This window comes from Topomyia yanbarensis, chromosome 3 (genome assembly GCF_030247195.1).
Source record: "Topomyia yanbarensis strain Yona2022 chromosome 3, ASM3024719v1, whole genome shotgun sequence".
Lineage (NCBI taxonomy): Eukaryota > Metazoa > Arthropoda > Insecta > Diptera > Culicidae > Topomyia > Topomyia yanbarensis.
Window position 1 is genome coordinate 373,733,623 of NC_080672.1, and position 17,359 is coordinate 373,750,981.

Sequence of the window (17,359 nt, forward strand, 5' to 3'; positions counted from 1 at the left end):
TGTAACGCCATGTATATATTCGGGGCGAACTAGTTTTTTGAAAACACAAATATTTTCATGATTTCGAGGTTTATTATTCATAATTTCAGAAACTTGGTCATGGTTTTCGCAAAATGTTCAGTTCACGAAATCGTGACTTTTCATGAATTTATGACTGGTTTTTTCGTGTACTATTCCATGGCTGGTGATGCTCAATATAATAGTGGAAATGTCCATAACATATTCAGTACGATTTGCACATACATACAATGAATCGACAGCCACGAACTTGAGAAGCTATGTGTCGTAGCTGAAGCACTTGAACCCAGCAGCGAATCCAGGAGGAGGGTTCGGGGGGTCCGAACCCCGCCAAAAAGTTTTGTTAACGAATTTTAAATTAGTTTCAATTTTAAAGTAGTTTTTAAACTCAAAATCATTTCGAACCAAATTTTTCACTGGTTTTACAGACCTAATAGGGAAGTTTATTACGGTGGAACCAGGAAATTTTCTTTGGGGGGGGGGGGGAGTTTAATTGATGAGGGAAGGTGGGTTTAGGGAAGGATGGTGTGTGATGGGGGGATAGACCGGGATTAGGTTGACGATGTTCAGATTGATTGCATAACCTTTCTATATGAGAAAAGCAAAAAAGTAAGGTGAACTTATTAATATGGGACATCACTTTTTTCATTTAAACTACCATAACAAACGAACAAAGCGCACCAGGGCTTCTAATTTCGAGAAACATCGTTGATTAGGCTTCAAAACAAACGCTAAAAAATTTGTGCAGTTTGTTTGAATACAAAAAAAGTTATACTGAGAAATTAGGGTGAACGTATAAATGTGGGACACACTGTATTTTCCCATGAAAACAATGTCAAAAACTTCAAGCAAAGTGGGCGGAGGTCTAAAGTTGTCCAAATGATATGAAATTTGGCATCTGAGTTTACTTTGCTATTTGTCACAATAGCAGGCCTTTGAGATTTCAAAAATTAGTGTTTTTTTGTAATGCTCTAAAGCGGGTGCGAGTGTGGCCAAAAAGGGGGGGGGGTTGATGAAAGGTGGAGGTGTTATGGTCAGTGGGGGGCGTTACTACACCAAACTGCATATTAAACCTTCCATTTGAGACCTGTTTTGAGAAATTGGTTCGGTCATCTCCGAGTAACCGATGCGCAATCGCACAGACATACACACATACGAATACACACTTTTTACCCGAACTCAACGAAGTGAGTCGAATGCTATAAGAGTGTCGACCACAATTTCAAGCAATTTGTAACTCATTTTAATTATTTTTGCATCATTTATACATATATTGAAATTTCGCATGTGGTCGCATACTTCAACCCGAAACACAGGAACCAGAACTCCGATTCAAAGGAAATTTAATAGCATTCAATAGGAATATTCTAGCTTTAATTTGAGACTGAATTTGTGAAAATCGAGTCAGACATTTTTGAGAAGCAGATATGAATTCCACCCAGGAACATAACCACTTTCCCGAAGCTTCCGGTTCCGTCGAAGTTATCCAATGTGGTCAATGTGGGTTTGATTGGCCATCAGTGAGCTGAAACTATGAATCCAAACATTTTCGAACACATTTTATGAAGTTTTGCATCTTTTAGATATCACGATGATTCCGATTTATATGGGAATTTCATGCGTGACCCCACTCTTAAACCTGTAACTCCGGAACCGGAAATCGGAATTAAATGAAATTCAATAGCAGCCTATGGGAACGTTTATCTTTCAAAATCGGTTCAGCCATTCCTGAGTAACCGATGTGCTTATTTTTGGTCACATACATACATACACACGCACACACGCTCAGACATTTGCCTAACTCGACGAACTGAGTCGAATGGTATGAGAGACTCAGCCCTCTAGACCTCGGTTAAAAAGTCGGTTTTCAGAGTGATTGCATAGCCTTTCTATAGGAGAAAGGCAAAAATAAAAATTAACGTTACCTTTAAAATGCCAGAGAAAAATGGTAGCTAAAACTAATATTTTAGTAAAATCGTGCCATAAAACCAACTTTTGGTTATAACAGAATTATAACAGATATTTTTCCTTCTTTATAGTATGAGCTGCTCTTTAAATGATGATTTACCTGATAATTATATTCCCTTATCAAACATAATTTTCGTTTTGCAGTACAGTAGCAACCAACAATTTTCATACTATTTTGTAGACTTTTTTTCTACCTTTAAATGTGAATTTTTCTATGAGTTTATAATGTTTTAATATATAAATCGTCTATTTCAATGAACTTAGAAACAGGTAATTCTGTTTAAAGGCATGTAGGCTTTAATAAAAATTTAATAATCCCCACTACCACCTAAGATATCGCAATAAGACTCGTATATTTCATCGAGAAATTCGTTTGTCTAATGAAATCGATTCATAATAAAAATAGAAATGTTTTAATAGAACTACGACGCCAAATGACTTTTCAACATAAAGAACAATGGACTTTTGACTATCCAGAATACATTTATTACCCCACATTGTGCCTTGTTCTTAAAGTCAGCTTTTACAATACTACCCAGTCATTAACAAGGAAGAAAGGAAAAAGAAATTTGTCCGTGACCCTGTTGATTGGATCTTGCGGGAGATTGCATCGAAGATAAACTTATTTTGGACATAAGAAATTTAATTACTCCCCCTGAAATGCCATGCAAAATTGTCTTTGGAGGGCCTTTCCAAATGATAAGCGCTATAATTAATTATTGATAAGCAGTTCTTGTCGCTATGAATCAATCGCGCAAATCACAGACTACACACGTGGAACGTTGAAATAAACGTTTACCATTGCTGATTTCAGCAAGTCACCTTTCTCACTATGAATGAAGCATTTTCCATCGAATTTAGACCGTGAAGGGCAGAAATAATTCACACCAATTTCAGTAGGGTGATCCGATCAAAGTCCCGTGGCCATCACAATCACACCTGTATGATTCATACAGCGTGTCTCATTTGCATGTAAGTACAGGTTTGATCATTTTCGACTGGCGATTTTTCCCGATAAGTAATTGATGTCGAGCCTTGTCCCGCTAGTTTCTGGTGTGCCAGGTCAGATTTATGAGCATCAAGGATCAAAGACAATGGCCAACATACATACCGGTAATGATAGATAATGAGAAGAAATGGTCTATCGAGCTGTACAATCAGTACTTACCATCGCATGACTTGTTCCGAAAGACGTTGAATTGATTTTTGTTAAGCTGATTTATACCACTTAGTTTAGACAATTTCTCAATGGCATCAGAAATGAAGTAAAAGTATGGTGCATGTAAATATAAGTACAAGTTATGATTAGAATAGTTGATTTAGTTTGGATGTTGAATTTTGAAAGTGATTTTCAGAGTTTCAACATTTTTAACTCCAAATTACTTAATATACTTTTAAAGACTATATCTCATTTCGAAACCAGCATTCGGGTGACACAATGACGATTGCAATACTCGTTTCAAAATAGGTTGAATTTATAACGTGGCAAAAAAACTTACCCTTAAAAGGATGAGATTTCGGGAAATTCAAGCAAAATTGCAGGCTTTGACAATGGAAATAGAACACTACCGACCGGAGCCGGATGCTCCAGAACGAAACGATGAAAGTATATATTGGCTACGGGTATTGTCGACTTCGTTAGGAATTTGGCCCGAAAAGTTCATCGGGACCAACCAGAACTGGTGGAAGCGTTTATATTATTTCATGATTGTGATGCACTGGTACAACACGTACTTGCAAGTGGAATTTTTCTGTAATAATTTCGGTGAACTGAAAACCCTGACCGAGGTAAGAAAGATAAGTTTGTAAATCTACGCATCGTTCTTTACACAACATACTAACATAAATTCGTCCTATCTCCTTCAGTCTCAAGCACATAAGATAAGCATGAGTAATTACCAACTTGTAAATCAATTAAAAATCTGGATTTTTTTGTTAATCATCATATGTCAATTCAGCTAACGTTTTATGTCCTACTTGCGTCCAATACAAATAATTTCACAACACTTCGGATATCATTTTGTAATTTAATGGCCAATAATTTCTAGATCTTCACCAAATGCTACTATTAGCTTTATTCACACAAAACGAACAGCAAGAATATTGAATGGGAAAGCACAGCTTTCCTAGGGTGTGTTTGGTAGAGCAGCCGGCATCTCTAAAACATCGGAATATGAAAGAATAGCCTTTTTCCAAAAGTAAAATAATATGGTTGGAGTCCAAAACAATTTTCTTTCAAGGTTTATGAACGAAAACTGAGCTTTTACAGTGTACTAGCTCGCATTTTTGTAGTACCTTAGACATCATTAAAAATGAGAATCTACCGGATAATTCTATTATCTACAACAATGTCAAAAACTGAAAATCGATCAAATTTCAACGCAGTAATGTCTGAGATAGTTCCACACGTGGTCTAGGGCACCAGGCATCACCAGTCTTCTGATCTCACACAAAACTGAAACAAACAATCGCTACACTGTAGGCACCTGTGAAGCAAGCCAGCGCTTTGTTCTATATCCAGTGCACAAACAGTATTGTATCGTCTGCACAGTGAAATGAGTCTGCCAAAGGAAACAGAAGCACCTGTCCTTCGGGATATCACAATTTCGATCGACTTTATGAAAAGTCGTGTTAGACCCAGTTCAGGTGGCGCTAGTTAAAGTTAAAATAGAGCGTAATCTCGCGGTAGTTATTTGCATTCAGCTACATCACGTCAAAAACTGTGTTTTGATCGCGTTTAGAAATTTAGCACAGACGGAAAATTTCATTGCAAAGACCAACATGCAACACGAGTTCGAATATAATAACATCAGAATCAAGATCTCCGTGTATATAGAATATAACATGGTGGACGTTCGTATCCATGACCTGGCACCGCGCACTAAGGAAGATTAATTCAAACGAATTATATCGCAATATAGAGAAGTGGAATCTATTACGAATGACACTTGGAGGAATTTTATCACCGGTATTCCTAACGGCGTTCGTATTGTGAGGATGCGAGTGACTAAGCCAATAGGTATTGGTTACATGACTATTACCGTAAATGCAAATCATCGAAGGATGGCGTAACCTATAAGCAAACAATCACATATCCCGGGCAGTTGGGATCTGTCCTGACAGTCCATTACGGAAAAATTTGCGCCGAAGCAATTTATCAAAACTCATTAACTACATCCAACTCTAACAAGTTGCCAGCGACACTTACAGATAAACTAAAAACAACGACCCAATTAACCAATAATAAAGGCACAACATCCACGACATTATGCTCCAAAACCAACAACTAGCACCACCACTAAAGAAACTAATACCGATTACGACAGATTTTTAACAGCGACCCGTAAGAACAAGAACCTCTGACCGTGAACAGCAAGAAAGCAGTACCGATGATGACATAGACGTGAACGGTAACGCGAGAGAAGGCAGACTGAATGACCCCCAAGCTGCGACGGGTAGGGCAACTAATGCCTCGCCACCAAGGAAAAAGATCTCAACACGTAGCAGTAAACTGCGTCACCAGGATCTGGTCGCCAGACATTCTTAGCATTTTTTAGTTCTACTTATTGTAAAAACTTAAAAGTTCCACGGCTCAGTTGTGCTAACACGTTGAATCGTGTCAAATAAATCTATAGAAAAAGGCATCATAATCAGCATTGCAACTGCTAAGTTTAATACGAATTGGAAATAGAGGTAAAACATCATCAATGAAACGTCTTAGCTTTAGGAGAGCATAAAAAAATTTATAGATTTTATCAAATGTTTATGCCTGTGTAACACATTTCATTATCGTCAAACTAATCAAACTTGTTCAAGGGTCTCTGTTCTTTCTGCAGTATTAGCACGACTGGAATAAAAATAATGCGGCTACACAGTTACTCGGACGAAATCTTCGAAATACTTCAAACTATGAAGAATCATGAAATTTTAAGAAAGATTTGCTTTTTGAAAAAAGGTATGTATTTTAAATATATTTGAATTTAGCGTTTGTTTTTTACTAACATATGAGTAGGGCGGATAAGCCAACTGTTAAATTTACTTTGAGTGGAAATTCCGGATAAACCGTTACTCTCCAATCACAGATGTTGGGTAGTAAACAAAAGGGAAAAGAGTTCTCTTATATTAACTGCTGTACACTGTGTTCGGTCAACAACGGTTTATTTGAAGGTAATTTTGACAGTTGGCTTATACGTCTCAATCGTATGTTTGTCAAGGTTTGGGATTTTAGAAAAAAAACCTGTTTTAATCCACCTGATGGTGTTATTGTGCCTTTCTCATTTATCCAATAGCTAGCAATATACAATATATCTGTGAAAATGTCTGTTACATTCGCATTACACTTTGCACATATTTACAAAGGTACGACTGCCACGAAGCTAATGAGCAACATGTTGACGATGTCGTCCTTGGAACAAAAAATATAATGTTTAAGTGGATAAATCAGCATGAGTTAAATGTTGCCTTCGTGTTAACATATTTTGGAATGCAGTGGGAGGGGAAAGGGATTATAGCTGTAAAAGAAGGATGTGAGAGAGGTCTAGTTGTTGAAGCTGGGTTCAGTCATCACCGAATCCGTTGTGAATATGCGCGGTACCTTGTTTCGGTTTAAATTCGCATATAACCGTAGTAACTCCGGAATCAAAAATCAGATCTGAATGAAATTCAATAGCAGTCAATGGATGTATTGTATTTATCATTTGAAAGTTTGTAAAAATAAGTCAAGAATTTGCTGAGAAAAAGGTGTGACATTATCTTACGAACTTTGCTAGTTCCCCGAGAGTATCAAGAACCGTCATAGGTGGCCAATTTTTTTTTGTTTCAATTATAGAGGTTTTAACCTTAGGGTCATTCGCCTCTTTGTTGGGTTAGAGAAATCTTTTTTGGAAAAATCTATTACCCTATGTACGGGGTTGGGAATTGAACCCATGTGAGCAATCGATTTACCAACTATGCTATCTCCACCCCCCTAAGAGGTGGCCAATATGGTCAAGGCTACTTTGATTGGTCTTTAGTGATCTAGACCCGCCAATCCATGTAATGTTAAATCCGTTTTTTTGGAAATCTGCATGGTGCAAGTTTATATGGGAATTTGCTATGTGACTGCAGTCTTCAATCCGTAATACCGGAACCGGAAGTAGGATCAACAAAAATACAATAGCAGCTTGTGGGAGCGTTAGAACCGTTTATTTGAAACTTAATTGGTGCAAATCGGTTCAGCCATCTCTGGGAAAATTGAGCGGCTTTATTTGCACACATGCACTCACAGACATTTTGCGGTCTCGACGAATTGAATCGAATGGTATGTGACACTTAGCCCTCTGGGACTCAATTGTCACGTCGCATTTGATAGATCGATTGATTTGAGATAGTTGATATCTCAAATCAATCGATCTGTCAAGTACGTCATTAGTACTACAAAGTAGTACTGTTTCGTGAAATCTTTGTTATGGTTGTAGCTTCGCCAAACGTCAGTTTTAGTTTAGCTGTGCAAACATTTTTTCGTAATAGATGTTCAAGAACATGGTAAGCATGTTTGGTTATGTTCAAGACGATGCTGTTCGCATAATACTTTAACATTAATAGTATTATTTCAGCAACAATTATTAGCTGGCAATTAGCTAAAATATATATTTTCGAAATCTGGACGGATCTTAATCTTTCAGATTTGAACGAATCTGAAGCTGAGTCCATACAAGTAACAAAGTGTTATAACTAGTGTATTAGGAAAAGATTGAAGATTTAAAATAACTCATTTGCTGTCCAGAAATGGACGAAAATAAACAGAACAAAATCGAATAAGATTTTTAATTGTTCGAGTTGTTTGAAGCACACAAAGAACATCAATTTGAAGGAACAATGTAATCAAATGGTGAGACTAGTTCGCTATGGACGTGTGTGCTAAAGATCTATTTTGCGGAGAGTACAGTCGCAATGAGACGAGAAGGTATTTATGGAACATTATTGTCATGTTTGTTACCAGCTCACGCAAATTTGTCAAACAAAAATGTGTGTAAATCGGCCAAACTTTTTATTAAAAAATCAAATCATGTTTCTTTAGCAGGTTCAATTCATTCCGAATACAGAAAAAAATCTTCACTCAATCTTCCTTTTTGGCGAACGCGAATTACCGGACCTTTGCTTTCACTTCACTTATGCAGGATGAAAACCACCAACTAGCCCCAGTCTCCCCTATACGTAGAATATACAGAACGAATCAGAATAGAATGCATCTAACACATATCGTGAAATTATAGCAACAATTTCTCACGGGTTCTTAGGAGCATTGCTTATGAGTATATCCCAAATTACAATTTTGGAAGTTAAGATTAGGAGAAAACAGTTTCCAGAAATGGTTTATATATTCAAAAATCTTTTCAGGAAAAAACAAACAGATCTTCGAGAACATCGAAAAAATCATGCAGGATAAATGGAAGGAAGTTAACATCAACTTGCGCCTCTACGCCTTTTCGGTTGGAATCGTGGCTAGTTCGTATTCTGTCGTACCCGCCATTATTAATTTGATCAATCTTTTCCAAGGAAATGATATTCCAAAGCGTTTTGGTAATTTCATGTTATTGGAGTAACAATTTCAGCTCTTCTATTAAATGACAATTTTATTCGCAGTCTATAAGACGTACTATCGCTACATGGAGGAGGCAAAGTATCATTCACCGCTCCATGAACTGTTGTTCTGCTCGGAATCGCTATCCGGTTTCACCACCTGGGCTGGAGTTGTGTCTTTCGACGGGTTGTACGTACTTCTAACGATGCACGTCGTTGCCATGTTCAGCACGTTGAATCTGATCATCAAGGATACGACTAACGTTAACTTCAACGATGAGGAGAGTGTATTTTTCCTGCGCGAGTGCATCAAACATCATACGAGAGCCATGAAGTAAGTCTTGTGAAGTACGCGACGTCATACACGCAAGGTTCAATATTTTGATTCCATCGTTCAAGGTTCATGGAATCCATTAATGAGATCTTCTCGCCAATTCTTGTTGTTCAATTGTTCACCAGTACGTCAATCATTTGTGTGATCGCCTTTCATACCAGTGCGAATGCGGCAAGTGTAACCCAACGAACTCTTCTGTCTACCACAAGCAGTTTTAATCTTCTTTTTGTTCAACCCTCAGAGCGAACGCGACTCGCAAACCCTTGTGATGATTTTCTACTTGATCGCTGCCTTTTATCAACTGTTCTTATTCTGCTGGTATGGACAAAGAGTCCAAAATGAGGTAAATAATATACATATTAATCTGGGGCATCAAACGTCGAGAATTGGAACACGGAACGTGCTCGTAACGATGCTTATTTTCTTCTCTTTTTGCGTCAATCAATACCAATTACTCAATGCCACGGATGCAAATAGAGCGTGGAATTGCCCAACTCGGTGTACGAATGCGACTGGTACAAGCGTTCGAAGAAATTCCAATCGACAATGCACATTATGTTCCTGGACGTTCAGAAAACGGTGGATATCAGTGCTTTTAACCTGTGTGTTATGTCACTGGAAACGTATCTGACGGTAAGTTTATTTGTTTGCTTCTGCACCTAGGTAAACTCATTTCGTAGATCACGTGGTCCTTCCTGCAGAAAATATAGCTCAGGATTGAATTGTATTTTCGACACATATCGAATCGGGTGCTTCAAGGAGTAACAGTTCTACTTTACAATAATATTCAACTCCCCACTATCCAAAACTAGTCAACTGATCGGTGTTATGTCAGACCAGATTAAGTTGAAAAATTTTAAGAAATGAGATAATGATAGCACTGGATAAAGAATTTCTTCAGCTACATTTGACTTTTACCAGATTAGAAATATGTTACGATAAACAAGAATTATAGGAAAAATTCATTTCAAATTATAATGTAAAGGATGCTTCAATTCAAACGTTTTTCTCGAAATCAATGCAATGCAACGTACTCTGATCTGACTTAGCAGCAACCAATTGATAAAACTTGAATTTAGTTGCATTGTGGCCTCGTAGAACGAACCGTGCGGTAGCGCGCCGGTTATCAAATGTTCAAACAACGAGTTCTTAGCAAAGACTATTTCCAAATCAATTGAAGTCATGAGTAGGACGAGAGAAAAATGTACTTGCTCTGTGCAAGAAAATGTAGTATTTCTTAACAGCGATATTTTAACTATGTTTATACATTATGCTTATAGTACTAACAGCATGCAGATCGGTAGTCAGACTATGATCAGCATCTTCTAACCTCGAAATTGACTACTATTGGATCTAGAAAGTTATCGTAAAAAACTATTAAAAGCAGCGGATGTCGCAACTTCACTGATTTCTTTTTCGATCATCATTGGGCTAAGCTCATACACTTCATTTGCATTGGTATCTAGCGGAAGCCGCTCCACAGTGGGACCAATCCAAAAAAGGTGGGACAAACCCTTTTTGAGGCCATATATGTAATTTTATAATCAGCATTTCTTAGTAGGATATGTTCAATACAGAAAAAAATCAGAAATTTTTTTATAGTGTAGATGTCTTCGGCAAAGTTGTAGAAAATTAGGTTTTGAATAGCTTCGTCAAAGATACTAGATACCACAGATATCAGACCTCTTTATCGAGGCAAAATGACGTATTTTATACCTAAGTAACCATAAGCATAAGCATCCTCATATATAATTGTGGCAAAAGTACCAAATGCTTAATAATTTTTTTTAAGCAGTAAAATGCCTTAGACATGTGCGTTATTCTGCAAAATGTTTATTAAGGTTTCATCTATGAAATAAAAATTTTCGAGTGTAAGGTGTCAAAAATGGCGTCCAAATACGCGGCTTTCTCGGAACAAGATTTTTCGAATCTGCTGGCATTCTCGTTTTTGAACCATTCAACCAATCAACTTCGGGTTTTGCCCGCCTAAAAGAAGACAACATTCTCAGGCGCTGTAACCTACAAAATCGCAATATTTTGATCATTAACGATTTTCTACAGCCGACCAAAGTGGAAAAATCTGGCGAAAAAACGATACTTTATTTTCAAGTGGCCGTTATTTTGTTTCTGCATGGAATTTTTTCAAGTTTTTTAGGTTGGGGCGCCTCTACGGAATGTAATCTTCAAGATCGTTTTAGTTTGCTGCTTGTAAATGACGAATTGCGACCATGTATCATACCCGATGAGGTCGGTTTTCAAAGCACCTTTTGCTGGAGCCGCCAGTTTGTGACATCTTACACTTTTTTATTTCAATGAACATTTTGCAGATGTCTAAGTCATTTTAATTTTCCAAAAAAATTATTAAACATTAGGTGCTTTTTGCACAATTATATAAGAGGACCCCCTTAAGCCATTGCACAATATTGGCTATAGATTCCCAACGAACAATTTAGCTGGAATACAAGCCATTTTCCAATTATAGCTTTCGTTGTTCGTTGGGATTGCACTAATGTTGCGTTGAAACTCTATTGCAGAATTTACAAAGCACTAAAGCTCTATATTAGCATCATAAATGCATATCGATTCAGCCGAAATATAGCATTATCACTTGCTCTGTATACGCATAGAAAGCTTTAACGCGTACATGCTTAAAGGATCTTTAAAGCATGTATGCCTTACATATGCATTTATGTTATAAACCGTCGTACTTAAATGGTCACCCAAACAATGGGTCCCACTATATCCTGTTCCTCTGTAATATTAAATGCATTCTTGAAATAATGGATCGGAGTAGTATCGGAGTAGCTAAAGTTTGACTGTCACAAATTCACTATGAAATCGGAATTCATTGATGAAAATAGTGTAAATTTATATGGAAAACAGCTTTGAAAGTCGGAACATTGATTTCACAATAGAAGAAACCATCTTCAACAAAAAGTTGTATTTTAGTGATACTTGCAAGTTTGTAGAACATAATGAACTAATCAATTAAGGTTTTAACATGGAAAAGTCGAAAAATTGATTTTTAGGTCACAGGTGGACGAAAAACAAACCGTTGAACACACTAATACAGTTACATATTGTCAAGTACTCTATGGGGACATTCAAGTGTAGTGAGGTGCCTTCTACAAAAGTTTAAAGAAAAATCAGAAATATGTAAACAAACATCGTGCATCGTTTTTCAGCACGGGAATTAAAGCATTTAATTTTATGAAAAGCTTGCGATTCTCGTTGGTGTGAGGAGTTACCTGATTTTTCATGGACAGTTAAATGACGCTTTAATTCCCCTATTAAGATATCTGACGTTTAAAATATGCACACTGAGATCTAGCATTTTTATACTACCACCCTCCCCCTTCGCCTTGTAAACGATTTGTTTTTTTTCTCCCCAATTCAAACGTCAAAACGGCACAATATCAACGCAGCTGGATAAGTCTATAGGGATTTTGATTTTAACAGGGGCGTAACGAGAGGTGCACTCCAATTTTATGTGCATTTTGATTTTAAGTAACATTTAGGATAACACTGAAGACAAAAATTGCATTTTTGACTGCAAATAGTATGAATTACAAAAGTAGGATAAAAGTTGTTGTTAGAAAAACTTTCATATTGATTTTCATAATATTCGTAATCGAAATATACCTAAAAATCTGTTGCATATTTAAAACGATACACAGTTGACTGTTGACGGTTCATGATGGGCATTAGTGCATTATTTCGTAAATTAATTGTTTTTGTTAAAACCAAAATTTAACATAAATTTTTGTTTGCGTGTGTAACATTTTTTTAGTGCATGTTTTTTGAACAGAACTATTTGTTCCCTTTAGTTTATTCTCGAGTACTTGTACTAAATACTACACTGAGAAACAAAAATATGCATGGTTAGCATACTTTCTATTCCCGTCTCTTTTCTTCTTCTGTGATTTTTATGTATTTCCATGCATAAACTTCTAATAAGCATTCAATGAGTGGATAGACCGAATATGTTCAATGCATAAAATTTACAGCAGAAGAAACGAGAGGCAGATAGAAAAGTATGCATAAATAAAATTCTGCGTGTATAATCGAAAAAAAAATGTTCATAATGCATGCATTCTACGCCCTTTTTTAAATTATAGAAGCGTTTGCACACACATTTCGGAAATTGGGCGTATTTTTCCAAATTTAATAAAAATCGATTGATAAGTTTGCTTTGAGATTGCTGTTAAGTGACAGATTTTGCCAGACATTTTTCGTTGATCTGCCAGAAATTCTTTGACAAGTAGTGGCATCCCTGTCTGTGTACTGAAACAAACCTATAAAGATTCATAAAACGAACACAACTGCAAAGTTTTGTTCTCATCGACGGTTCCATCCATAAGCACTTGACACACTACACTTTAAACGCGATTATTTCGAAATGAAGTTTTTTGACCGGCGATCGTCTCAAGAACTTTTAAACCAATTTCATAATTTTTTAAAATTGTTCATATTAACAATCTCGTGTCTTCGAACGGTTACTTTTCCATCCAACAATTTTTGGTTCTTTGCGATAAATTTTTGTTTGAAATTTTGAACACCTAAAAAACCTTTTTTGTCAGTATGGTTTTTATTGGAATTTTTTTTTTGGCGATGATTGAATGGTTCGGTTTTCACACCACCACAATACATTTTTCTACAATATTTGTTTAAATTTTTGATTTCAGTTGAGTGGTTTGCCTCGGAGAGTGTTTACCGCAAGCCTCTAGAGAATAAAAGTGTTTCGTGGAAGGGCGATAACTTCGACAATTTTCAATTCTTTTTTTTTAAATTTTTTTCTGTTGTCGATAGTATGTACTACCAACAAATTGTCTTTCGCTTTTTCAAATGAAATTTGCATGTTTGTTTTCTTTTTAGATCGTGCGAACTGCTGCATCATACTTTACGGCACTACAAACTTTGACCGAAGAATAGAAAAATAAGTCAATTGTTAATCTCTATAAGTGAAAAATAGTAAGCTTCAATTGTATTTCTTAAACTGCTCACCCAAATAAAAATTTGTATTCAGCTCAACGCACCAAATTTGAAAGTGTTGTAGCACATCTGGACATGCATCTATGGCATATTTTTTGTTGCTTTGTACCGCTGGTACCGCTGCAATTGAACAGAACGAACGTCAAAGTTCGGCTACATGCATGGATTTCTCGTTCGGTTGTTTATTTACATTTGCCAAACCGGCAAGCATTACCAGTGTTTAGTGTTTTACAAACGATTTGGAACAAAATTTCCCTAGATATTGCAAAATTTGGTGATTCCATAAAAAGCGATCATGAAACTGGTAATGATGATAACATTAACAACTTTATATTCAAGCAGTTCGTTAAATAAATTTGTTTACAGTATGCACTTAGCGGTGATCCGGCAAAGCCGTGTTATGTTCTCAGCTTTAAGGATCTGCTGATAATGCTCGATTGCGGTCTATCGATGAGTTCCGTTCTGAATTTTCTACCTCTACCTTTAGTACAGAGTGCCAGGTTCAACTCGATGCCAAATTGGAACTGTCGTGATCCAGACATTCAGCTGGACGATGGGGTAGGTATTCGCAATGACTTTGACTCCGGGTCGTTACCATATTTTTTCATCAGGAAATTAAAGAATGCTGTGGATGTGCATTTGTCAACTCGGCACCAGAATTTGTTCCACCATTAGACAAAATACTGAATTTTTCCGAAATAGACATCATTCTAATATCAAATTACACAAATATGATGGCACTGCCATTCATCACCGAGGGAACCGGTTTCAGTGGAACGGTTTATGCAACAGAGCCGACGCTTCAGATTGGAAGGTACCGTTTGACGAATTGCATCAAATTCACTGACATACTTGTGTTGTGTTTACAGATTTTTTCTCGAAGAACTTGTTGAATATATTGAGGCATCCCCGAAGGAAACGGTGGCTCGCATGTGGAAAGATATACAGCACTTACTGCCCCCACCACTGAACGATATTTTCAAACCCAAAAACTGGCGTCATTTGTTCAACATGGATGCGGTTAACAAAAGCCTGGCCAGAGTCCAAATGACCGGATATGATCAAAAGTTGGATATTTTCGGTGCACTCCAGGTAACCCCAGTGAGTTCTGGTTTCTGCTTGGGATCAAGCAATTGGATTATTGTATCGGGACAGGAAAAAATTTCATACATCAGTGGATCATCGACATTAACAACCCATCCGCGACCGATCAATCAAGCTGCGCTCAAGTATTCGGATGTTGTTATAATGACGGGATTAACGCAGGCGCCTCATGTCAATCCAGATGGCATGCTTGGAGAGTTATGCATGAATGTAGTTATGACCTTGCGGAACGGTGGTTCGGTACTGATTCCATGCTATCCCTCTGGGGTGGTGTATGATTTGTTTGAGTGTTTGTCGTCCAGTTTGGATAACCAAGGATTTTCGCAGATTCCTATGTTTTTCATTTCACCTGTAGCTGACAGTTCGTTAGCTTACTCGAATATTCTGGCAGAATGGCTTTCTACATCAAAGCAGAATAAAGTTTATATTCCAGACGAACCATTTCCACATGCGAGTTTAGTGAAAAACGCTAAACTGAAACAATTCAAGCATATTTACTCCGAAGGTTTTAGCACCGAGTTTCGTCAACCATGCGTTGTATTCTGCGGTCATCCAAGCCTTCGCTTTGGAGATGCTGTCCACTTCGTAGAGCTTTGGGGATCCAATCCTCAACATACAATAATTTTCACTGAACCTGATTTTCCATATCTGCAAGCCTTGGCTCCTTATCAACCGTTGGCTATAAAGACGGTTTACTGTCCTATTGAGACTTCACTAAACTTCCAGCAAGCAAACAAACTGATTAAAGAACTTAAACCGGGCGTTTTGGTCATTCCGGAAAATTACACTCAACCGCCACCGATTGCTCCTCACAAGCTGGACCTGGTCATCGATCAAGTGCCGGATAAAATGATTATAAAATTCAAACGCGGTGAGGTGATCAAACTTCCGTTTAAACGGAAACGAGCGAGAGTCTACCTTGACCCGCAAATTGCCCGCACTTTGGTTCCGCACGAGGTCCAACCTGGTGTCACCATCTCTACACTAACAGGTGTCCTACGTGTGAAGGACAACATCCACGATCTGCATCTGTTGGAACCAACGGCTGAGGAACTGGAAGAGCAGAAAAGTGCCAAAGGTACTCAGTTACAGCCACCATCACAGAGTCGGTATCGCAATGTGAAATACGAGTGGGGATCTTTGGACGTGAATCTATTTCTCAAGAAGCTGGCTCAGGATGGCATCACCGACATCAAGGTGGAACAGGGTGGAGTAGATGAAATTACGCTGCACATGCCCAGTGAGGACACAATGGTTAAGGTCAGCGAAAAGAGTACCAGTATTGTGTGCGGTGGAAAGCAAAGTTTGCGGTTGAAGTTGCGCGATTTGCTGTTACAGTGTGTGCAAAGCTTCTAAATTAAGGTATCTTCACATAAGCAAATAAAATAATTTTAATTTAATTTTCTGATGCCCACATGTTTCCATCTACACTAAGTTCTAGGTCATACGTCTCCCAACCTTTGAAATATAACGGATCGTTATATTTCACAGTGGTGTTCGGTGTGTAAATTTCAGTGATTGAAGGTCATCCTTTGTTCGTTCGTTAGCTGCCATTCTGCCGGCAGTAAATCCAGTACATTGTTTTCGCTGGTGCGGAACAATCGACGTTGTTTGCAGATAAGTTTTGCTTTATTTTTTTTCCTCGTTTGCTTTCTTTCCTTTCCCTACTTTTACTCTACCTTGTAATCAAATAATAAGATACATTCCCGTTTATATAACGCTCTGCCCTCGTGCTTAAATGGCCGAGTGCGAAATACCATCTGATGTAATCATGGAAGTCCCTGATCCCCCTAACACTCGCATTGCTTCCCGTATAAAGCAGTACCCAGAAGGTTCCTCTGGGCCATGGGTGGTATATTTTCGGACCGGAGTGAAACCGGTTAATATATTAAATCTTTCTCGAGATCTGACTGCTAATTACCTGGTCGTAACTCAGATAACACGTGTTCGGGCAAACAAGATACGTGTTCTAGTGAATGATCTCGGGCAGGCAAACGCGATTGCTTGCTGTGAGCGCTTTACGCGGGAATTTAAAGCGTACGTGCCTTGTGTGGCCTGTGAAATCGATGGGGTAGTGTCCGAACCGGGCCTGAAATGCGAAGAACTGTTGGAGCACGGGGTTGGCTGCTTTAAGGACCCCTCTCTTGAACAGATTAAGATCTTAGAATGCAAACAATTGTATACCGCAAACACCGAGGGAGGTAAGACTACCTACTCTCTATCAGGCTCGCTTCGGGTGACATTCGCCGGGTCCTCTCTTCCCAACTACATCCTCCTTGACAAGGTTCGCCTACCAGTTCGCCTGTTTGTACCGCGGGTCATGAGCTGCAGCAATTGCAAGCAGTTGGGCCACACAGCCACATATTGTGGAAATAAGAAACG

At 37.9% G+C, this 17,359-nt stretch overlaps 2 protein-coding genes across 2 annotated transcripts; both read left to right on the forward strand.

Moving 5' to 3' along the window:
* Positions 1–3,495: 3,495 nt before the first annotated feature.
* On the forward strand, positions 3,496–13,901 carry LOC131688242 (odorant receptor 63a-like). Its single transcript, XM_058972430.1, has 8 exons — positions 3,496–3,774; positions 5,803–5,941; positions 8,365–8,547; positions 8,611–8,881; positions 8,947–9,052; positions 9,123–9,224; positions 9,359–9,514; positions 13,757–13,901. The coding sequence occupies exons 1-8, from the start codon at positions 3,496–3,498 to the stop codon at positions 13,811–13,813; spliced, it is 1,293 nt and encodes a 430-aa protein (XP_058828413.1). The 3' UTR covers positions 13,814–13,901.
* A 151-nt stretch (positions 13,902–14,052) lies between these two features.
* LOC131688293 (integrator complex subunit 9) lies at positions 14,053–16,368 on the forward strand. Its single transcript, XM_058972493.1, has 4 exons — positions 14,053–14,177; positions 14,240–14,431; positions 14,485–14,687; positions 14,743–16,368. The coding sequence occupies exons 1-4, from the start codon at positions 14,169–14,171 to the stop codon at positions 16,331–16,333; spliced, it is 1,995 nt and encodes a 664-aa protein (XP_058828476.1). The 5' UTR covers positions 14,053–14,168; the 3' UTR covers positions 16,334–16,368.
* The last annotated feature ends 991 nt before the right edge of the window (positions 16,369–17,359 follow it).